A 23,872-nucleotide genomic window follows, 5' to 3' on the forward strand; every position below is an offset into this window, starting at 1 on the left:
TAGTAATCAACAAAGACTATACAGTGCAGAAAGATCCAATCTTGGTGTCTACTAAGAAGTAGAAGAAAAACGGGAACCATATTAAACACCTATTATGTGCCTAGTACTGTGGCAACTAAAGAAAAGGTGACAAAACTTTTCTCATGAAACTTCCAATCTTGTTCCAGAGGTTAATGACTCTCATGAAACCATGAGCACATAGGACAAAACTTAACCTATTCAAGAGTCAGTCTGTAGGGTATAAACAATAAGACTACTGGGATGCTGAAAAGGAAAGAGGCTGATGTCTTTGAGGTATTTGGGAGGTGGGGGAGGGGCACAAGGTATAAGAGGTGGAAATCATGCATAGGCTGATGTGAGGGGAACATTGCTCCCCAGGTAGTGACAGGAACTTGGGGTGTTTTCTCTTGCCCAGGAGGTAGCATGGGGGTGGAAAAGTATATATGGGCTTTGGAGTAAGGGAAACCTCAAATTTTTTATCTGCCTTTTACTGATGGTATGATATTGGACAAATTACTTAGCTTTTCAAAACCCATTTCCTTTTTTTTTTTTTTTTAAAGTGAGTATAATACTTGGTAGTTATACTAAGGTGGTTGTATAAATTCAGTAAAACAACATAGGAAAACCTAAATAACTCATATTTTCTTACTACCGCTTGCACCATTGGAATTCCCACGTGTCCTGCTCTTCCCTCCAGCACAACTCCCTGCAGACACGGTGCATGTCTTAGAAAGGTGCATGTCTTAGAAAGGTGCAGCTATTCGTATGTGCGCTGAGCTCCTGCTCAGGCACAGCTACAGCAGCCCTCCAAAGACCCGGCAGCTGCGGCCTCTCGCTTTTATTGATACAACTTACTCAACAAGTATTAATTGAGCACCTGCGATGTCCTGGTTACTGTGCTAGGCCCTACTGGGGTATAGAGACAGAAAAGATACTTAAAAATCCTCAGAATACTTAAAAATGAGAAACAATCTCTGGGCGAACAGCTATTGGACTTCAGGGTGAATAACAACTGGGCTTCAGAAGGTGGAGGAAAGCGACGGCTGGCGAGCTCGCGTCTGTCCGGTGAAGACCTAGCGGAAGGTGCCATGATTTGCAGCGGAGCTGTCATTTCAGCCAAATCTTGACAGACGACAGAATTCACCACGCGGAGACTAGGGACAGAGGATAACGATATTAGAAGATACGTTGATCATAGAGTTTCTCAAAGCAGAGTTATACCAACGCCGACACCCAACGGGAGGAATCTCCGTTTTCCTTGCTCTGGAGTCTGAAGTCATCCGCCAAGTGTGCACGCTGAACAGAATTGTTAACTCTCGCGAATAAAACGGCCAGCGACAGCAGTGGGTAACTGCGGCAGCCGCAGAGCTGCGATGACTCTGAAACCGACGGGGGTAAAGATTTATATGGACAATTGGTGAAACATCGCCAACTCCGAGAAGCTGCAATTTCTAGACTTCGAGTTCATCCTTGTCAAACCCACCTCCGATCTCCAGCCCCAGCCCAGCTTTTTTTTCGGCCGAGGGGGAAATGCGCAGCCAGAAGGCCCAGCTAGAGACAGAGGAAAGAGGGCGGGGGCAGGTCTCCGCTGCGGATCTACTGTGGCCCCTCCCGAGTCCTGAGGCTCGAACTTCGCCGCACCAAACATGGCGCCCTCGAGGTTCCTCTCCTCGCTTTATGTCGCCCTGCCTTTAGGCCACACTCAACATGGCCCTAACTGAAGGTTGCATTCCTGTGGAAACGTCTCGGGAAATTTCTCGCGAGGTTTGCCTGGGCCCCCTACTGCTCCCGCCCTGCCTCGCGCCGCCGCCGCCGCCGCCACTGCTGCCGGCGCCGCTCCTCCTCCGTGTCAGTCGTTGGGCCGTAATGGCGACTGGGCCGCCGCTGCCGAAGTGACTCCCGGGCGGGGGAGCGGGGCCAGACCTGCGCCAGAGGGAACTGCAGAGAGCCGCAGCTCAGGGGCTGGCTTGCTGTGGGGGAGGGGAGGCAGCCTTTCCGCCTCTCCGTCCCTCTCTGCAGATCCGCGGCTCCCGGGAGCCGGTGCGAGGCGGGCACCCGGGGCGTCCCCGGAGCGGGGAGGCCAGGCCGGGCAGCCCTGGGGCCGGTCGGGGCGGCGTCACTGCACCCTCCGCCAGGCCCCGCGGGATGCACCGTGGGAGCCGAGGGCGGAGGCGACACTCTCAGGTGAGCTGCGGGAGGACCTGGCTGGGACCACGGACTCTCACTTAGCCTCCGCTGCCTCTGTCCGCGGTCCCGGGTCCCCGGTGGCGGCGAGAGAGGTGGGGCGGGGCCGGGCGCGGGGGCCCTGGCCCAGCCTGGCGTCCCCCTCAGCGAACCTCCCTGGGTCCTGAGGCTTTACGGGGAGGGTCATCCCGAGACCTGGGTTTCTGGTCCCTCCAGTGCCTGCCGAGGACGGGCTTTCCCTTCCTTACCTGCCAGTGCCTGCCGCCCCTCCCCTCTTCTGCAGTAGATGCAAGATACCTCTCACCTTTGGTCCCCCAAGTGTCTTTTCTTCATCCAGAGATCAGGCATATTTTGGGGAATTCCGGGGAACTGGTTCCAGTGGCAAGGACGAATAGTTTCTATTTCTTTCCGGTGGGGATAAACATTCTCAAGTATAGGGAAAACTTTGATCTTCTGCCCCAGTCTAGCAGCTGCTTAATGTCATCTCCCGACTTATTAACAAATGATTTAAGGGGAAAAATTTAAAACGTTTACGCTTTGAAAGTTGCCATTTTCCCCCTCTCTCTTTGTTAATGTAGCCCAGTATGTTAAATAATATTTAGCTAATGTTACAAATATGGGTTGGAATTTGTCTGGGTATTTATTTTTCAGATAGGAAGTTGCACATAGGTTTAGGTTTTAATGTGGCTTTAGTATAGTAGCAAATCCTTCATATAGAAGAAAACAGGTTGTTAGGAATAGTGGTCAGTATCCATGTACTCCACCTGATTGTTTTGTTTTGATGGTGATCCTTGTTTTGAATTTGGAAAAATCGTTAATGGTTATGTTGCCATGTTAACGTACCTCCTCCTGCCCTGTATTTTAAGGGGTTTAAAGGAAAGGCTGTCTGAGGCAGATCTAGTAACAACCTGAAAAAGGTTTGTAAAAGCAATGATAAAACACTGAAAGCTGCTCTCCATTTTAAAAATGTCTTGGTTTAAAATGTGTTTTTTTAAATAGGGCAGTGTGCTACTAATAACATGAAATTGTGACTTTGGAGGACTGGTTGTTGAACCTGTGGCAGAAGTTGCCTCAAAACTCATGGGTGGGTGTGTAATTGTTTTGGTGTGCTAAACTGACAGACACCAATGTAATAAGTGAACTATTGGAACCCTCATTGCATTGAATTTAAGATACTTTAATCAGAAAATAAACATAAAATTAGAATACATTGTATGTGTGGGTAAATACATGTGTATCTTATCTTTTCGTAGTCAGTAGCAGGACTTTTTAATTATGGTGAGTTATATATAAACAATTCCGTACATATGTGAAAAAATTTCTCTTATTTTTTGAGGTATATTGGTGTGTGGTGTTGTGTAAGAGCATTAATACTTGAACAACCAACCTCCTGTGGGATAATCAATTTACGAAGTAGGAAGTTCTGAAATTTTTCCTAATGCTTCTGATTGCCATTTTTTGGCCCATTTTATAACACATCTGCCATATCATGGACAGAAGAAAGGAGATGAAGTCCCTATCTAACCAATTTTATTATTTCTTAAATTGCTTTAAGATATAGTGGGAACAAAAAAGCTGCTCTAAAGTAACTGACATCATATTTTGATGTGCTTCCACATACATTATTTTATTTAGTCTTAGCAATTTTGTGAAGTAGGTTTGGTAAATATCATCCTTATTTTGCAGTTGTGGAAATTGACACAGTGAGGTTCATTTATTTATGTGAATGCTGCTCTTATTTCTGCAGATGATCTAGAATTAGTTTTATTTTCACTTATTTTTTTACTGAGGTACGATTGACATCTAATATTACATTTCAGGTATACAACATAATGGTTCAATATTTGTATATGTTGAGAAATGATCACAATAAGTCTAGCATTCTAGAATTAGTTTTATTTTAATTGAATATTAATATAAATACTTCTGGCATTTGGTTTTTTAAAATTTAAAAACAATTTATTTTCCTTTTGACGTGCCACTTGTTCCTTTTGCTGATGAGTGCCAGTTCTTTAAAAACATTAGTATTTTTATAGCATTTTGTTAGTTGATAATTCATGAATTTTGATAATGTATTGCTTTCTTCTATATGTACTTTTTTCTTGAACAGTGTTCCTGAGAAATTGTAGTTAACTTGTTGTCTCTCATTTTGTTTGGATACTCATAGTTCTGTCATCTTTGGTACTTCAAATCATTTATACTCTTGGTTATGTAAAAGAAATATTGAAGCAACATGGTCAGGAGCGTGACTAAAAACTAGTAACATCTTGGTGATTTTATTGTAGAGATAACTGATGATTTAAAAAGTTAACTGGCCACCTATTCGTGTGATTGCTATTTTTGCAGTGTGGGGCAAGTTGTGAAATAATTCTTTTTTTAAAGATCTAAGTGGTGCTATTAAGTGATTCATGAATCAGGCAGCATCCTATCTAGTCTATAAGTTCCATGATGGTAGAGATCCTCTGTTAACTATTTTGTACCCAGTGCCAAGCACATAGTAAAATAGTAAATATTGGTTGAATAAATTGACTAAAGAATGGTCTTGACATAATATTTAAAAATCAAAAACCAAAAACATGTTAGTTTAGGGTTCCTAGGCACGCCTCAGTTCTTAGGAATATACTCCAGAGGTATATTCAAGTTTGCTGCGTAGAAGGGGGATTACAGCCTGGGATTAAAAAGCCACTGAGAATAAGCCACAAGTGGGTCCTGAAAACTTTATTGACTATTTTAATGATTTGCCTAGCTGTTCTGGCAATAGTTAGTGTAATTTAAAGAAAATAGATGCTTTAAGACCCTACCTATTACACTAGTACTATAATTATAGACTTGTAATAACTTTTAGTCACTTCTTAATTACAGCATTGGGAGTTTTAAATCTTAAAGTCCAGCTAGTTCAATTCCCATGTTTTGTACATAAGTAAACAGAGTATCATGTGAGGGAAATATCTCACCCATAGTTGGTTTCATAACAGGATGAAGAATTCACTGTATAGCTGCTAAGTCTACATTTGTTTAATGTGTCAGATAATTATCAAATGAGAGGATAATTGTGAACAACCAGGCAATCTATTCTACATCAAAGTTAGTTAAAAACTCAAAACATGCCTCTCATTTTAGGAATCAAAAATACTTGCTAACTTAAAAATGAATCTCAGTCCTCTCCTCTGTCATTGGGACTATAAATTGGTACAACTGTAACAATTTTCTGGAAGGACATTTGGCATTACCTATTAAAATTATAATTAAAAGTGCACTCTTTTTTTGAGAGAGCTATTTCATTTTTAGGAGTTTATCTTACAGAAATTGTAATACAAGAGCACAAGAACAAATCTATAAGGAAGTTCATTGTAGCATTATTATAAGTAAACGTCATTAACATTTACAAATAACAGGAAAGTTTCTTAAATGCTCGTTGGTAGGGGAATAGATATTATAGTATATTTATGGTATGAGGTACTGTGCACTTGTTAATAGTTTGAGGGGTACTTATATTTACTTCTGAGAAACAGCAGAGTGTATCCTTGAGCATAGGGACCATGTAGCAGACTTTCTGGGTTCAAATCCTAACTGCATCATTTATTAGCTGTGACTATTAGCAAGTTACTTAAACTCACCTGTGAGGAGGATAGTTCTCTCCCACAGGTCTGTTTTGAGAATTAAAGAAGTTAATATTTAAACCCTAAATAAGCATCGTACTCACCACATAAGTGTTTGCACTTGCTATTATATACTGACATGGAAGAATGTTCATTATTATATAATATTGAAGGGAAACAATAAGTTACACTACACTGTGGGGTATGATTTAATTTTTTAAAAACAAGTAGACACACATACATGGGCAAAGAAATGTAGTTTGATTTTCTTTTGGCTTGTATTTACATAGGAAAGGGCCTGTAAGGATAGACATTAAACTATTAGCTGTGTTATCCCTGGGGAATGGATGTCTTTTCTTTTTATACTTTAGAAACCTTTGTATTGTTTATCATATGTTCCACTTTAATAATTTTTTAGAAACTTTATTGATTTTTTAGAGAGAGATAAACATCAATTTGTTGTTCCACTTATTTATGCATTCATTGGTTGATTCTTGTATGTGCCCTAATGGTGATCGAACCTGCAGCCTTGGTGTATTAGGATGATGCTCTAACAACTGAGCTACCTGGCCAGGGCCCCACTTTTATACTTTTTGAAACCTTTTTTTCTGAAAAAGAAGATATTAAAGAAGAATTTTTCTTTTATTATACAGTCATATAAATGTGTTTTTGAAGATAGTTGTTTTTCAGAGATCTGCAGATTTCATCAACAGCATATCACATGATTAGATTCTGTTTCAAAACTTTTGTTGATGGAAAGTTAAAATTAAATCTGTGAAAATCCCTAATGTATTTATTTTTCTACTAGCTGTGTGACCTTAAACCTCATTTCTGAATTTACAAAGTAACCATGTAGACTAGATCAGTAATTTTTAAACCCAAGATTACCAGACTGTGCCCCAAGTTACCTTGGAGCACCATAGTGAACTCACATGGGCACTGGGATATTTTTAAATTTTTGAGGGAAGCACAGTAATATTTGACAGCTGTGAGATATCTCTGGGCTATTTGACATCTGTGGGACACTGTTCAAACGTTTAGTTTGAGATAGTACTCATGAGATTGTGCTACATTTCTTTGGATGATAGTATGCCTTCAAAAAGCTAGGTTTGGGGGTAGTGCTGTAATTAAAAAGCAAGTACTGTGCAAAAATTATTGTGAAACAATGAAAGTGATGGTGTCCAAAATGATTTCAAGGTTTGAGAAGATATGTGTCTATTAGATGCACACATCCCATTAATAAGTAATTGCTATTAGTAATAAAATAAAGTATTTCTTTCAATTTTTATGTATTTTTCAAAGTTGTTAGAACATAAATACTAAGTTGTGTGGACCTAACTACTTAATAAATGGAATTGTTAGATATTTTGTTAGATTACTGAGACACTAGGGTTCTTTGAACTGAGAAAGCTTGGGAACCTCTAAACTCTTTTGATCCGCAATAAGAGGCAGTCATTGGCATGGGTAAGGTCACCCAGGGAGAGAGTATAGTGTTAGAAAGAGCCCCAAATCGAACTCCCTTGAACCTTAAGATTTAAAGGAGGACTAGCTAGCAAAGGAGAATGAGAGAGAATTAGAGCAGAGGTGGGAAATTGGTGTAGTGTCTAGAAGCAAAGGGAAGAGGGTTTCCAGAGAAGGGTCGGCTGTGGTGAATGCTGCCAAGATGTCAGGCAGGTTGAGGACTTTTTATTTGAAAATGTCTGTTAGATTTAGAGATGACGTTTTTGGTGATTTTAGTGAGAGCTGTTGTGGCAACCACATTGGAATTGCTTGAAAGGGTGATTGAAAAGTATTCTAAATGGAGATTGAATATATAGTCTTTTTTGAAATTTTTCAAGGGAAAAGAGCAGTAGCAGAGGAGGGTGCTGGGTTGAGGGACTTTTCTGTTCTAAGTAAGAAGACTTGATTAAGTATAAACGCTGATAAGAAAAATCTTGGAGAGAGAAGACTAGATATAGAAGAGAACAATATAATTGGTGGTCGAAGTTTCTTGAGAGAATGTGGGAGGTGGGGAGATCTTGAAACAGGTGAAGTATTCTTATCACTCCTTCCCTCTAAAAGTTACTTTTTCTGTTCTTTTCCCATTCTCTTTATTTATGAACTCAGCCTGCGTGCTAAAAGGGGGAAAGTTATATGGTAAATATAATTCTTTTAAATTTATTGGCTACTAGTTTTTTGTGAGCCTTTATACTTAGGGGAATATTTTGGTGATACTTGAAGTGTGGACTTCTTGTTGGCTTTAGATTGTTTGCTATTAGCAGTCAAATAGTGTTTTAAAGTTGCACCCGTATTTGATTTATAGGGGCTCTACTTTTCGTTTATATCATTTTAACCATGTTCTCTTTGTATCATTTATTATTGCTTTAGTGAAATTGTGTTTCCATTTTCTGTGGGCAAGTTAGAGTCATCCTTGGCTAACTTGGGATGTTGATTATTATTTTGCGCTTTCATTTATATTTTACATGATGCAAATAGAATCATGTCAAATATAGTTTCTTTTTTAATCCTTATGATATTTAACTTTAATCTGAACAAAGCAGTATTGTTCGTTTATGCTTTTAACTTTTACAAGAAACAACTTGTTTCTCTGGAAGATGCCAGTTAAACTCACTGTAAAATGGACAGTAGAATAAAATGCTTCAGTCACTTAAATGAATAATAAAAGTATTTTTCAGTTTTCTGAAATTTAAGAAGCTTTTAGTATAGTAAGAGACAAAGTGCAATAGAGTGATAAAGAGTCTGTGTTATTGGTTCCTGAAGACTATGGTCAGTGCTTAAGAGAGGAATGGCCAACACTTGATCCTGTAAACACACAAGTGTAATCATGTCAGAGACCCTGCACGATCTTACTTCTATCCTCCAGCTTTCTCTCACCATTTTCGCTCTCCAGCACATGGGGCTTAAACTGTGTCATGTCTTTTTTGTCTTAGGGCTGTTCCAAATATCCTTTCTACTGCCTGGAAAGCTAGCTCTTCCTTGCCTACACGTAGTTAAATTTTATTTATCCTTTAGGTCTTAGATTAAATGACACTTTTCCTCCCTATTTCACAGATTAGGTGAGTTCCTTCTGGTTGTGTTTCTATAGCACTTGCATTTTTTCCTTAGTTATTTTCATCCTATTTTTAATATTTGTTGAATATAAACCTTCCAAGCAAACTTTTAGACTGCTTGAGTGTGGGGCCTGTGTTTGTTCTTTTCACAGCTGTATCCCCACTGCTAGGCACTACTCATTCCTACTACATACTTGGCACTCAGCAAATATTTGTTAAATGAATGAGTGGCATGGGTCTGATTAAGGAAAAGGTTTTTCATGAGTGTGGAAGAATACAGTCTGATGCTGCAATGGAAGGACGAAGGAGTTTGCTAGAACATCTCACCTGTCCTGTTGGGGGAGGGGAGAATAAAAAGCTTCATCCGTGGACATTTGTGAGGAAGCCCTGTCTTTTGGGGTGAGTTTGATAATAGTTGAGGCACATTGGTTGAATGAACATTCTCTAAAAGAAGTTAAAAGTGCATGGAAGTTAACAGGACAGAGGTTCTAAAGAGGATGGGATGTAGGTGGCAAAACAAGGTGCCTTATGATGAAGTTACAAGAGAGGATGGGGTTGTGTTACAGGTGGTGGCTGAGTTTGAATATTATGAGAGGCATTATGTGAATGACCCTTAGAGACTTTCTTTCTTTCTTTTCTTTTTTTTTTTTTTTTTAAATATATCTTTATTGATTTCAGAGAGAGGAAAGGAGAGGGAGAGAGAGATAGAAACATCAATGATGAGAGAGTCATTGATCGAGCCCGCAACCCGGGCATGTGCTCCGACCGGGAATCGAACCCCGATCGCCTGGATCCTAGGTCGACGCTCAACCGCTGAACCACGCCTGGCCGGGCCCTTAGAGACTTTCAAAGGTTTGAGAGAGAGAGAGAGGGAGAGAGAGGGAGAGAGAGGGAGAGATCGATTTAATTTCCAGTTCTGAATGACCTTGGACTAGTTCTTTGGTCCATCTGATACTGTTTCTTCATCAGTAAAATGGGTATATGGGTAGTTGCCTCATTGGTTGTAATGGAGATTAGAAATGATATACGGAAAACCATACAGTCCTTGGTCCACAGAGAAGGAACACAGAAAATGATAGCTATGATTATTAATTGCCCACATGGTCCTCCTCATAGTGTTAAAAGTTTGTAATTTTGCCTTCCTGTTTAAAGGGATTGTTGCTGTCAAGTTTCTGGAGCTTTGGAAGAGAGTTGTTCTCAGGTGATTGGGGAATAGGATTAGTTCTCTCCACTGGTGCTTATCTTTACGGAATCAACAGTGTTTTGGAGACTCCAGACTTTGAGGAGGAGACTTGAAGTAATCTCTTGGGCTGTAGTTCTCAAAGCTGATGTATTTTGGGATCTTTGTAGACCTTTAATGTTGTTTTGGCCTCTTGAGACCCACTGATTTAGAATCTTTTCAGGGTGGAGCCTCGGCATCTCTGTTTAACGTTTAAGGTGATTTTCCTAGAGCTGCCTGGAAAGCAGGCTTGGGAGATAAGAACTCTGTAGCTGCTTGGAGGAAGGTAGTATGTGACTGCTCTGAAATTCACCTGCAGTGGGGTTGATTGGGAATACAGTATATGGGTTATTTGGGAGAGAGTTTTCTTTATGGGCTTAAAAACTGGCCACAGAGGTTGGTGGAGTGGGAGGATTAATGATTTTAGAGTATTGTTATTTAAAAGATATTTAAAAAGAAATGATATTTTCTGTGTGGTCCTATTTGACGTGGATTAAACAATTAGCAGATACAATGACTTTATGACTATAGATGCATTTTGACAGTATACTGACAGCAAAGACTTATATTTTGTGCATTAACCTTAATACCAGTTTACATTATATACTTAGATTAAAAAAAATAAGCCAAGTGTTATATTATGTTTTAATAAATGCATATTCAGATATATGTATACATATGTGTGTATGTATATATTGTGTGTCTCATTCAGTGTGTGGTAAAAGTCTTTTTGAGTTTTGAGAGAAATTTTATTATATTGTGGTTTTATTTATAGAGATAATACCTTTTTTAGATTTAAAAAAGTTAGTCATAAACATGTATGGTATAAATATGAATAGTAGATATAAAAATAGGGTAATTAAAGGTGAGAAGGGGGAGAGGAAATCAGATAAGAGATTAATGTGGAAAAAAGAAAATCAAGAGGGGAAATATTGTAAAAGAAAATAGGAAGTGATTGGGAAAAAGAAAAAGACACCAGTGGTATTTGAAGTGACTATGCCAGGTTTGTTTTTTAGGGAATAAATATAAATGTTTCTTTAATTTTAGGCAAATTTTCTTAAGTGAGACAGTACTAGAGCGTGAAAGAACCAGAGATGATAATAGAGGGTAAAAAAAAGATAATAGGAGCCCCCCCTCCTTTCTGTTCCTTTTTACCTATAGGATTTTAGAAGGAATGGTATGGTATGGGTTTTAGGAGAAGGAATACATTAACTTTCCTGATTGAATTAATCAAATATGAGCTAGGACAGTGTGCCTAGATTTCTGTTTTCAATTATTCCAATTTGTACATTAGGATTCTGGCTGCTTACTGCCCATTGGATACTGTGTACCTTGGAATCTTTGCTACTGGGTTTCAGTATAGGTCAGGTTCAGGTCTGTTGAGGATGGGCACTCAGCAACATCACCATATTTCCGGAGTCAGGGAACTTGATTGCTAACAAACACAGAATTCTTAACAAGGTAGATGTGTTTCCAAAGTTGTAGTCTGGTAGTTAGCAGCATTATCTCTTTAGGAATTCCTGCAAAGAATCTGTTCAGCTGGAGCCCCACCATTCCACTCTAAGAAACACTAAGATTTTTGTATGAGATTGAAGCCATGGGTCTGGTACTTAATTTTTGCTCTGGGTGAGTAGCTGGGAGAAATGTCTTCTCCCTTTCTGAGTAGTTTGTGCTGTCCAATGAATCTAGATGGCAGTGTTTTATTGCTCCAGTTTAAGTGCTTATTATCTTGTTCATGTCCAGAAAGTGAATAAATGAATCTCCAATACAGTTTATACATAATTCTTGTACTATTTTTTTGGCCTAATCTTAATAAGGTTTTTACTTGGTCATAGCCAGAGCAGTGGCATTATCATTTGTTCCAGTCTTCTGATTCATTTCACATTGATGGTGTGCTTTTAGCAAATGATTCCCATTGTTTCCATGGCATCATACAATTTAGCTTATTATATGGCCACCTGTAGCCCTCTTCTTTTCTCTGTTATCATCAGCAATAGCAATTATGCTTTCTGTGTGTGTGCCTTGTAATTTTACCGTAAATTCTTACAGGCTACTTGCAAATTAGTATATGAATTCCATTTTCCTGTTTTCCATTTCTTTTTCCCCCCTGCCTTATGGACCTACTAGTGTTCCTCTTCCTTTTTATGAGTAATTTTCCAGCCTGGCTTTTTAACCACCTCTTCTGTTTCTTTGATCATGTTTTTGGCCAGTTTTATTGGTTTACCCTGTTCCCATTCCTACTCATCCTTTCACTTGCAACCCTGCCTTTGACTCCTCTTTATTCTTTTCTGTTTAAATTGAGATCCTGACAGTTTCCAGCACTGCCGTTTGTTTATCTGTCCATTGAAGGGCTCTGTTGATATGAAGATGAATCAGAAGATAGAAGTCCTTAAGGATTGCCTTGTGGGGACATTGATATAGATATGCTCTTTGTAACTTTATTATATTATCATCACATCTTATATTAACTATTTGTTTATATGTGTCTCTACCATTAGATTGTGAGGGTTAAGTGTTAACTAATGTTCATTGAATGAATGAATGAATGATGTGTGTGTAATGATAAGGGCTATCAGAAGTGAACAGAGCGCTGTGGGAAACAGGTGAAGTAGTAATTCTGTTCAAGGACAGTCTGGAAAAGGTTTACAACAGGAGATGATGACATTAGTTTGGCTTTGAAGGGTATTACTGCCAAAGAAAATTTAGAAAAAGAAGATATGGAGATAATGAAAATTTCTAGGTGCTCAGAGAATGCTCTCTAGGTATGGCAATTTGACAGGAACAATTGGTATACAGTGAAGATAGCAAGGGGTAAGACTGTGAATTAAGGTTGTGAAGGCTTCCAAGTTCCATCGTGCTAAGAATTTGGAACTTTATCCCATAAGTGATAGTCATCAAAGGGTTATAAAAGATTTGCTAGATTCTGCTTTAGAAAGATAACTTTGGTTGTAGTATGAAGAATAGATTAGGAACAGAATAATTTAGGAAGGTTTTTACCATAATTTAGGCTAAAGATGATGCTCTGAATAGAGGCAAAGGGAAGAGAGAGGGAAATTAGAGAAATGTCTTAAAATTTTTTTCAGCAGCTTTATGGAGACATATTTTACATACTGTCACAGAGAAATATTTTAAAGATAGTATTGTCACCCTGGAGCGTGTGGCTTAGTTGGTTGGGTGTCATCCAGTACACTGAAAGGCCACTGGTTTGATTCCCAGTTAAGGCACATGCCCAGGTTTCGGTTCCGTCCCCAGTCGGGGTTCGTGCGGTAGATAATCGATGTTTCTCACATCGATGTTTCTCTCTCCCTCTCCCTTCCTTTCTCTCTAAAGCTAATAAAACATATTAAAAGAAAAAAGGTAGTATTGTCTACCTCTCTGAATTATTTTTTTTTAAAAATATGTTTTTATTGATTTTAGAGAGAGAGAAGAAGGAAGGGATAGATAGAAACATCTATCTGCTGCCTCCTGCATGCCCCCTACTGGGTGGGGATCGAGGTCGTAACCCAGCCTTGTGCCCTGACTGGGAATCGAACTGGTGACCTCTTGGTGCATGGGACAATGCTCAACCAGGGAGCCACGCCTGCTGGGCACCTCTTTTAATATTTGATAGATTAAATAGGCAAAAGAGAATACACAAATGTTCAGTAAATAAATAATTCCAAAATTCCCATATGGCTATAGAATAAATTTGTTGTCATGTTGCCTATAAAACATTTAACCAGTAAGGTAGTTTCATTATTGCCCAACAAATGATCTTGAGTACATTTAATCTGTTTGATTTGGTAAACACTTTAAGGCAGTTAGAAAAGGCATTTCACAAATTAAAATTTATACTTTAAAGGTAGAGTTTTGACTTATTAGTTTCACTTTCTATGAAGAGATTTTTTTCATTGTACTTTTTCCACAATAATCTTTTTTTTTTTTAAATAGAAAATGGTGATTTTTATACATTATATATTCTTACCTAAAAAACAGACCTACTTAGATAGAATTTGAGGAACTCTTAAGAGGGTGTAAAGATAACTTTTAGAGAGGAAAAAATCCTTTTCTGGCTTTAAAGAAAGGCAAGAGAGGTCCGGGCATTTTCTTTACTAACATTATATTGATGCTCAATGAATGCTGATCGTGTGATTGCAGGTAAATTGGCAGGATGAGGAGCAGCAAATCAAAAGAGGTGCCTTTACCAAGTCCAAGGAACTCTCAAAGCAAGGAGACTGTTCAAGGTATGATTTGTTTTTTAAAACTGAACTTAATCCCTTGTTTAGGTTGTATGTATAAAATTCTGGGCTAATCAGCAAATGAAAATTATATATATGCTTTGATTTATAAAAGGGGATAAATAATTTTAAATTTTTAATTATTTTTAAAGGTACAAGGTACCTCACCTTCAAAGGCATCCTGTGGTAAAAGAAAAAATCCTTTTTCAAAAAGAATTAGTATAGGTAAAATTAGTTTTATACAATTTCTTAGAAATTCTGACTTTATGTCAATAAGTAGTATGATATAGCTTTTAATACAGACCTACAGTGCACAGAACGAAAATAATAGTCTCAAACTCTTTAAAATGATGCTTTTGGGGGTAACCTCAATTTAGAGCATGGTATTTTTTGAGGGACATTGACAAACTAGAGTACGTCTGGAGGGAGATTATTGGGTTTGTGAGGGATCTGGAAATATTGTCACATAAGGAGCATTTGGAGGAAATGAAAATGTCCTTGAGTAGGATGACTCGGCAAATATGTGGCCTTATACTATGTGAAGGGCTGTTATATGAAAGACTAACAGATTTTACCTTTGTGTCTACCAGTATATCAAAGTCTGGTGTAGTTTTCTAATCTTTACATATTATAATGTGAATTACCGTAAAGTGTAAAATTTTGTATTTGTTCAGCTCATTGGCGTAAATTGTTGGAGATGTGAAATGAGGGTGTGGGTGAGGGTTAGTCTAACTGTCCTAGGGACCAGTGGGACCAGTGTCTAATGCAACTCTGAACTATATACTGTATTAGGAAGCTCAACTTTATTGGATGGGAGAAGAACCATGTTTTGGCTCAATATAGTATAGCACTTGTTGAGGAATAGTTCTCCTTAATAAAGTGGTTCTCAAACTTTTGAGTGTATATGGAAGCTTATAAAATGCAGATTCTGACGTCTACTTCAGAGCTTCTGATTCAGTAAATATCAATGTTCCCCAGCAGATACAACCACATCGTGGAATGCACTTTCTCAGACCAAGGCTGCTGTAAGTAGTTATAGTTTCCATTTATTTCTTTCTGGTTTAAAATTGATTACTTGTTGTGATTGAATAGATTAAAGAATTTTCTGTAGTGCTTTTGGTAGAAAAATAAGGTTAACATTTTGGTAAGAAGTTATATACTGTATATTACAAAATGAACATTAATGACAACTATTAAATAGTAAAAGAATAATCAAGTCACTTTGAGTATCAGGAACATTAACACTATAACATGTAAAATATTAAAATAATTTCAGCTATTCATTCTCCTTTATTAAATTTGCTCATTTGGTGTATTGAAAGGAAGATTTAAAACCTGAATTTGGGAAGGAGCTAAGTCTATGTAGAGGGCTCAGAATCAGGAAATGAAAGGAACAACTGCTTTTTGAATGGACTATGAGTTACCTTTTCTTTTTTGTGGCAGTAATAGATGAGTTTCTTTCAGCATTACTGAAGAATGACTGTGGGCAACCTGTTGTCCTTTGTGTCTGTCCAGTCTTGTCAGATATTTAGTAATACAAATATGTATGGCAGGTGATGCATAATCCCTTCGAAGGGAGACCCTTTCCTTTTTTATTTTGTTAATCCTCACCTGAGAATATTTTCCCATTGATTTTTAGGGAGAGTGAAAGATGAGGGAGAAAGGAAGGGTCAGAGAGAGAAACCTCAATGTGAGAGAGAAACGTCAATCGGTTGCTTCCTATATGTGCCCTGACTGGGGATTGAACCCGAAACCTAGATATGTGTCCTGACTGGGGATTGAATCTGCAACCTTTTGGTGTACCAGACGATGCTCCAACCAACTGAGCCACCTGGCCAGGGCTATATTTTCTCGCTCCTACATGAGCATTATACATCTATAATGTAGGAATAGCTTCTCTTCCCCCAATTTAATTTAGAGTTAAACTAATTTAGAGCTGAACTGTTAGTTGTTTTTCAAAATGATTGGATTTAAAAAAATTTAAGGGTGATAAGGGGCTCATAAATGAGGGAGGGAAAGCCTGATATAGAACTATTACAGGATTATTTCAATTTTGTGAGTACATTGCACTGCAAAAATTCAAAAGAAGGTAAGTCAGAATTTTATACAAGATTTTTTAAATCTCTGTGGTGGAATTTTGATTATTTTAATTACATTTTTTATACCTTTTCTGTTTTCTCCGGTAAACATGTAATACTCTACTATTTAGGGGAAAATGCTTTTTAAAATTATTGAGGACATTGATGGTTATACCAAAAGTTGACTTATATTGTAAATTGTATGGAAACCTGAATTCTATCTTGCAAATTTTATCATTATTATCCTTTTGTTCATTAAAGTAAAATATTCCTTTTCCTACTTTGGAGAAAGGTATAGGACAATATAGTTTTAAATAACTATGTAAATTGATAGTAGCTGGTTATTTACAGTGTTAACCTATTTGTTGTGATGGTGTTTAACTTTAGCTGAGACACATTGAAAACAAATTAGAAGTAACCCCTACAAGTACAGCTGTGTTTGATTCTGTCATGGATACAAAGAAATCTTCTGCAAGTGCTACCCGAAAAATAAGTAGAAAAGGTATGTATGGCGTTATTTCCAAAGATCTGAATATGTTTAATAGAATTTTTTGATGTTGGTTTTGTTTCAGTTTAATTTCTTCTTGTAGCCCCATGTATTTGCTTGCTCTCTTGTCAGAGACTGTACCTCATCTTTTTTCCTTTGGTACTAAGTAGTCACAAAGCAACCTCAAATTCGGTGACTATAGGTGATGTTTTCCCTTTTTTTTTTTTAAATATATCTTTATTGATTTCAGAGAGAGGAAAGGAGAGGTGGAGAGAGATAGAAACATCAATGATGAGAGAGTCATTGATCGGCTGCGTCCTGCACACCCCCAACTGGGGATCGAGCCTGCAACCTGGGCATGTGCCCTGATCGGGAATCGAGCCCTGATCGCCTGGATCCTAGGTTGACGCTCAACCCCTGAGCCACGCCCGGCCGGGCTCCCCATCTTTTAATTAAGGGCTTAAATACCACTGTATCACCTTTGACAGTGAATTTTCATTTGTTTTTAATGGTGAGAATTTGATTTTGAGCCTTTGGGGTTATATGTCTTTTTTTTAATTCACAGGTCTTTATGCCACTTTGAAATTTAGTTGACTTAATAAGATTTATATTTTTTGTTGGTGTTTAAAATTATAAATGGAATATCTGTCTTATAGATACTATCATAAATTCACACAATCCAATATTTTCTTTATCTTTCATATATTTAATTCTGTGGTTTCCTAATCAGTGGGCTGAAGCCTGCAGGTTAGTACTTTCGACTGAAACTGTGATTTTTTTTTTTTAACCTGTGAGTCTGTTGGGTTTTATCTGATATTTCTTTCTTTCTTTTTTTCTTAATCCTCACCCAAGGATATTTTTGCCATTGCTTTTAGAGAGAGTGGAAGGGAGGGAGAGAGAGAGAGAGAGAAAAAGAAAGAAACAATGTGAGAGAGACACATCAATTGGTTGTCTCCCACACTCGCCCCGACCAGGGATCGAGCCTGCATTGAGGTACGTGCCTTTTGCTGGAAACGGACCCAGGAGCCTTCAGTCCTTGATGCTTTAACCACTGAGAAAACTGGCTAGGGCTGATATTTCTTTTTTTAAGTGAATGAGAGCCTTTGACAAAAAGGAATTTTATATGTAGAGTTTTATTTTGCATTGTTTGCACAGATTATAATCTTTCTCTATAGATTGAGTTACTGCAATAATTTAAATAACATGAATGTTTTCCATCTACTTATATAATATCCAACTAGCGATGTCAGAAATAATAGATACCTAAGTTATTTTCTTAGATCTTTGCCAGATTCAGAGACAGTTGTATTTTATATCATATGTTCTCACAGATTTTTTTTTCCTTCAGATGGTAGATACCTGGATGATTCTTGGCTTAATGCTTCAACCTCCAAATCTTCTAAATCACGGAAAGAGAAATCTCGTAGTCCTCTTAGAGTTACCACCCTGGAGAGTAATGTAAAGAAAAATAATCATGTGGAATTCCGTGAACCTTTGGCTTCTTACAGGTTAGTGTTTTTTTGTTTTTTTTTAAAGTTATCAAATAGAGCTAGTCTGTAATATTTACAGTAAGATTGTAGTTTATTTTTTGAGTTTTTCATAGCACTCTATCTCTGGTATTATTAACCTATTCATTTTTCAACAAAATAAAGCAAACATCTTTTATATTATGAAATACTGACTTTCTACTTTTATTGATTAAATATTTGGGGAGGGAAAAAGTAGTAATATTCTTTCCAGACCACTACCATCATTGCAATTAGTATGTTTCCTACAGACAAATTACTCAGGAAATGTGTTTCTCTTTCCCTCTTAATATCTCAGATTGGATGTTCTATGTGATGAACTTTGTATAGCTTAGTTTTCTTCTTTTTTAATCTTCACCTGAGGATATTTTTTCCATTGCTTTTCAGGGAGAGTGCAAAGAGGGGGGTGGGGGAGAGGAGAGAGAGAGAAACATCAATGTGAGAAAGACATGTTGATTGGTTGCCTTCCACACCCATGCTGAACTGGGGCCAGGGATTGAGCCTGTAACTAGGGCACTTGCTCTTGACCAGAATTGAACCTGAGACCCTTCAGTCTGCAGGCCAACGCTCTAACCATTGAGGAAAACTGGCTAGGGCCTTAATGCCTATCATTTCCTAAGTATTCCATAAATATTTTTCCCAACATTTTATTATGAAAATTTTCATATTTACAGACATGCTGAAAGAATTGTATAGTGAAACACCCTTACATGTGTTTAGCAAATATTTAGTGAGTGAATGAATTCCTCTCTCCTGCCCTCCTTTCTTTCTTTTCAATGTCCTTCCCTTTTTCAGATTGAAGCATGGTATGTAACCTGTCTTTTTTTTTTTAGTTTATTTTTTATGCTTTATTTTATTCTCCACATGTGCTAATTGTAGACCTAAGTCATTTTAATTGTGAATTGTTACAGTCTGGTCAAGATAGTGAAAATAATTGCAGACTAACTTGATATCTAGTAGAAGCTACATGATTCAGTTCTCAGCTCCTATCTTATTTAATAATCAACCACTCAGAACAGGATCTAATGTTTTTTGGGTCATGGACCCCAATGAGAATCTGATAAAAGCTGTAGACTATCTCCTTAGAAAAATACACATACTCAAATACAATAGATGGATATAGATATAATTACTAGGTTATGCTATACTAGTCATGGTTGTAAGAATTTTTGTTGCAGTTTTATGTCTTTAAATGAAACATCCAGATCAGTGCTATATAATAGGCCCATTAATGCAGCCATATGTGTAATCTAAACATTTTTTAGTAGTTACATACACACATGCAAAGATGTTTTACATTTTTTTGTTGTTTTAAAAATTTTGAATTCCTATGTAATTTACATTCTAGTGCATCACAATTTGGACTAGCCACATTTCAGTTGCTTAATAGCTACAGATGGCTAATGTCTACTCTTTCAGACATTGCGGGTCCAGGTGTTTGTTATGTGTGCTTTTATAATTTTGTTGGGTGTTTTTTCATGATTCTCATGTGTTCTTACTGCTGAGGCCTTTTTGTCTTCATTAACCTCCCTTTTAATGAACTCCTGTTCCTAAAATATAACTTATTAGAATGATGTATAAAATAAAAATAGTCTCTGAAGGAAGACTTTTGCTAGTGTTTTTATGAATAGAGAATGTGGACTTTGTGATGTACTTAGGCTATGTCTAGTCCTCTTTTTTTTTTTGCTTACTCCAGAGTTTCTCAATATGCTTTACATAGTTTGAAGCTGCCAAAAGAGTGGTCTGTGGTTCAGAGAGCTTTGACATTACTAACCACATTTATTTGAAGGAAAATATTTATTGTACCTTTACTTTATTGCTGCTCCCAGTCTATTTGTTAATTTGGTACATTATTTAGAAGTTACACACATGAAATGCCAGTATTTGAGAACTTTTTTCCTAGTACTTAAGATTTCATAAAGGAGTAAAATAACATTTTGGTAAAAGGTGTCAAGTGAATATCCAAAATCAGATTGTTACCCTATTTTCTATCATTCTTAAAGAAATCTCTCCATATACCTTTTGCATTTTTCTTATTTTATAATATGCAGATTATTATTTAGAACTTGATAAGGGATCTTTGAGTCTTAATATTAGTAATGATTATTTTATTAGTTTTAACCTAACGGAATTTCTGGCTTTCTTTTGGTCTCTAATTTTAGTTTAGAGTTCTCCATTTGTAAGACTGGTTTCAGTTTGGTTTTTGTACTTTTTATTTAAAACTAATTATTTGTTTTAATAATAGGGAAATTCATGGCACACCTTCCAATATAAGTCCCAGCCCTTTAGAGTCAAAGCATGTATATTGTGTGGATATTAATGAAGAAAAGCCTGAGAATGGGAACCGGATGGTAAGCAATCGAGAAGAACGGAATATACGTTGCTGTGATTTTGAGAGTTCCCAACCATCTGTCATGAATGATACTGTTGTTAGGTTTTTAAATGATCGACCAGCAATTGATGCATTGCAAAATTCTGAAAGTTTGATTAAAATGGCAGCCCCTATGAGAACTGAGGAAGAAAAGCCTAATAGAACAAAAGGAAATGAGAACAATTTGAAGGCTTCTGTCAGTGACATGGGCCATGATGTTGATCCAAAAGTGTTACGGCTAGCTGACTCTTCTCCCTCTTCTACGAGTACTTCTAATTCCCAAAGATTAGATATGTTAAAGCGGCGACAACATGATGTCAAACTGGAGAAACTCAAGGAGCGGATTAGGAAACAGTGGGAACACTCAGAAGAAATAAATGGCCGGGGCCAGAATCTGGGTCATATTGACCACCCAGTAATGGTTGTTAATGTTGATAGCTCAGTGACAGCAAAAGTCAGGAAAGTGGCAACAGCACCACCTGCTCCAGCATATAAAGGTTTGTAATCAGTCCTTGTATCTTTCTCTTTCTGCTTCCTTATCCCTCTGTCTCCCCAGGATGTATTTGAGTAGAGATGATCATCTTTAAAACAGAGTGTGATTCTCAAATCAAACACACAAGAAATTAATGCAAGGTGCAGGTTAAAAATGCCCATTTCTGGATCGTACACTGGACCTAAACCAGAATTTCTGGGGATAGAGTCTAGAATTGGAATCTTTAATAAGTGCATCAGGACCACTATATGAACATTTAATAAGTTGAACAAAAGAGGAAATAAGAACTAGTTAGTACATTTTCAGAGAACTGAAAGAATATTGCTCTTATTCTGCCATTGTATTTGGATTGTTATTAGGAATTCTTTCCCAAGTAATATTTAAAAGATAATTCAGTCAGTTTGAGTTAACATTTGGTTACAGAATATTTTGGCACTGACATTTGGTTCCTGTTACTTTAACTTTAAAGTTTTGACACTGGAGTTTCCCCCCTGTGTTTAAGAAAACAAATATTTAAATCACATTTATACCAACATTGATAGAGTTCCATTGAGAAAATGCTTTTCAGAGACAGTTTCTGTTTTTAATCAGCTCATGATTTGATACATGATAATTTTAAGAAGTTTGTATTTTTATGCTCCTGAAATTATTTTCATAGGATCATCATGCAAAGGTTTTATTAAAGAGTTAATTTATTGATCAGGTTAGTCTGTATTAGACTTTTGTCATGGAAACTTCTGCCATTGTAACCTTTCTTTTGTGGGCAATTTTTCAAGTTCAGTTTTTCTAGATGAATGTATGAAGATCAAAATATTGTCAAGATTTATTTCTTCTATTAATTTTAAGTTATTAACAAACCAGGAGAGTTTTTGCTGTAGTCCATTTTGTTTTGTATTTTTCTACTAAGCCCAGTTTTTCTCTTACCACTTTTGTAATTTTTTATAGTCCTAATGTGTCTTTATTCATTTTTTTCTGCAGAACAAATTTTACTGTGTACGGTTTTATTTTGTTGCTTATTACTTTTTGCTAATGATATTCATTGTGAATTAGATTTTTTAAGTGGCTAATTTGTATTCTAGCTAATTTGTGATAAAATTGTGAGCAGTTCCCTTTAGAATCCTGAAAAAAATTGCTCCATTATCCATGATTGGTCTAATGCATTATTAATAAAATTCTTTTATATCCTTTTAGTTATTTGTGTACCATATAGTAATTGTCCACACTGTTGACAGAGCAAATAGCAAATGGCAAATGGTGGGGTCAAAATGTGCTTGTTGGTTCTGAGATAGTGAGTTGTTATCCAAAACTTTTGCTATACTTAGATGCATTAAATGCATATTGCACATTTAAGATTTGTTCATTCTAGAAGTTAAAGTTCTGAAATTCCCAAGTTATTCCACTAAGGCAAAGTTATGATGGTCAGTTTGAATCCATATTTTATTTAATAATTTACAAAAATCTAAAGTGACAATTTCATTTGTTTGAATACATAATAAGTTCACTTGGTTCAAAAGTCAAAAGATGAAAACGGTGGACCTTGAAAAGCTTTCCTGCTCCACCCACTGGGTCCCCTTTCTGGAGGTTACTGTGCTAACAATTTGTGTATCCTTCCAGGGATAATTTTTGCATACTCAAACAAATGAGAGAAAGTTTCTTTTTTTATACAGTTGTTAGCATACTAAACCCTTGGTTTTTCATTTATGTTTTTGTGTGCTTTATTTTTTTAAGGAGACATTGGAAGTGTTCTGTGATTCTGCTTTAAAATTTGAAGTACTGAACACAAATGGAGTTTGTGTGAATCTTTCTTGTCTTATACTTAGTTGTTTGTATATCTTTTTCTTTCCTGGTGTAAATGCCCATGAAAGTTAAGAACCTATATAGGTCATCCTTATTTTATTTCATCCTTATTTTATTACTGAGAGAGAGAGAGACTTGCATGGAATTGCTGCACCTTCTTATTACCGACTAGTTTATAATAGATGGAACACTATGTTTATAAATTTTTTCCTTATATAGGTATAGGCATAATTGTATGCCCATTGCCACAAATGTCAGGTGAAATTAAGTTTATGCTATTATGTCTAAGAGCCTAATAGATTATTTACTATTAGACATGTAATTAACTTACCAGTACATTTTATCTAACACTTCTAAAGTGCTTTTACCAATTTCAGCTCCAACTTATTCTTTATATGATTTAATTTTACAAGTATTTATTGGCTGCCAAGTTTTTGATAAGTTGAGCCATCTGAAAATATAAATCTTTATACTACACTGGTTATCATCCATATTCATTATTTTATTATTTTATAAAGTAACATTGCAAGTTCAGTGTATTTCTTAAAGAGTAGTGATAAATTTGAAGTAGCAAGTCAGAGCAGCAATTCCTAGGAAAAAGCACCTATGTAATTTTTTTGAGAAATTGAATAAGTGTGTTTTAAACACCCATTTTTCACACTTTGGGTACATTTTGCCTGTGTAGCAACTTGTCCATTAGTTCAGCCATAGGCAAAATCAGACAGATGTTAGTAATTAATGCCTGTCTTCAAAGAAAAGAATAAGTAGTGTAGTCTTTCTCTTAGTCTTGAGAAGGATAGTTTATACCTCTGAAATTTATAACTTATGATTAACTTTTTTTTATCATTTAA

General features: G+C 36.7%; 1 protein-coding gene across 3 annotated transcripts in view; it reads left to right on the plus strand.

Annotated features, from left to right (window-relative positions):
- Nucleotides 1-2,097: 2,097 nt before the first annotated feature.
- Nucleotides 2,098-23,872, plus strand: part of CEP350 (centrosomal protein 350) — a 99,213-nt gene continuing 77,438 nt past the window's right edge. For 2 of the 3 annotated variants that reach the window (XM_081120646.1, XM_081120647.1), the window contains exons 1-6: nucleotides 2,098-2,184; nucleotides 14,190-14,275; nucleotides 15,248-15,294; nucleotides 16,735-16,849; nucleotides 18,183-18,342; nucleotides 20,606-21,228. In XM_081120646.1, the coding sequence (XP_080976772.1) occupies nucleotides 14,203-14,275; nucleotides 15,248-15,294; nucleotides 16,735-16,849; nucleotides 18,183-18,342; nucleotides 20,606-21,228 (1,018 nt within the window). In that variant the 5' untranslated portion in view covers nucleotides 2,098-2,184; nucleotides 14,190-14,202. The remainder of the gene's footprint in view (nucleotides 2,185-14,189; nucleotides 14,276-15,247; nucleotides 15,295-16,734; nucleotides 16,850-18,182; nucleotides 18,343-20,605; nucleotides 21,229-23,872) is intronic. The other variant, XM_081120648.1, reaches the window with a different exon arrangement.

The sequence above is a fragment of the Miniopterus schreibersii genome (assembly GCF_964146895.1).
Source record: "Miniopterus schreibersii genome assembly, chromosome: 19".
In the NCBI taxonomy this organism is placed as follows: domain Eukaryota; kingdom Metazoa; phylum Chordata; class Mammalia; order Chiroptera; family Miniopteridae; genus Miniopterus; species Miniopterus schreibersii.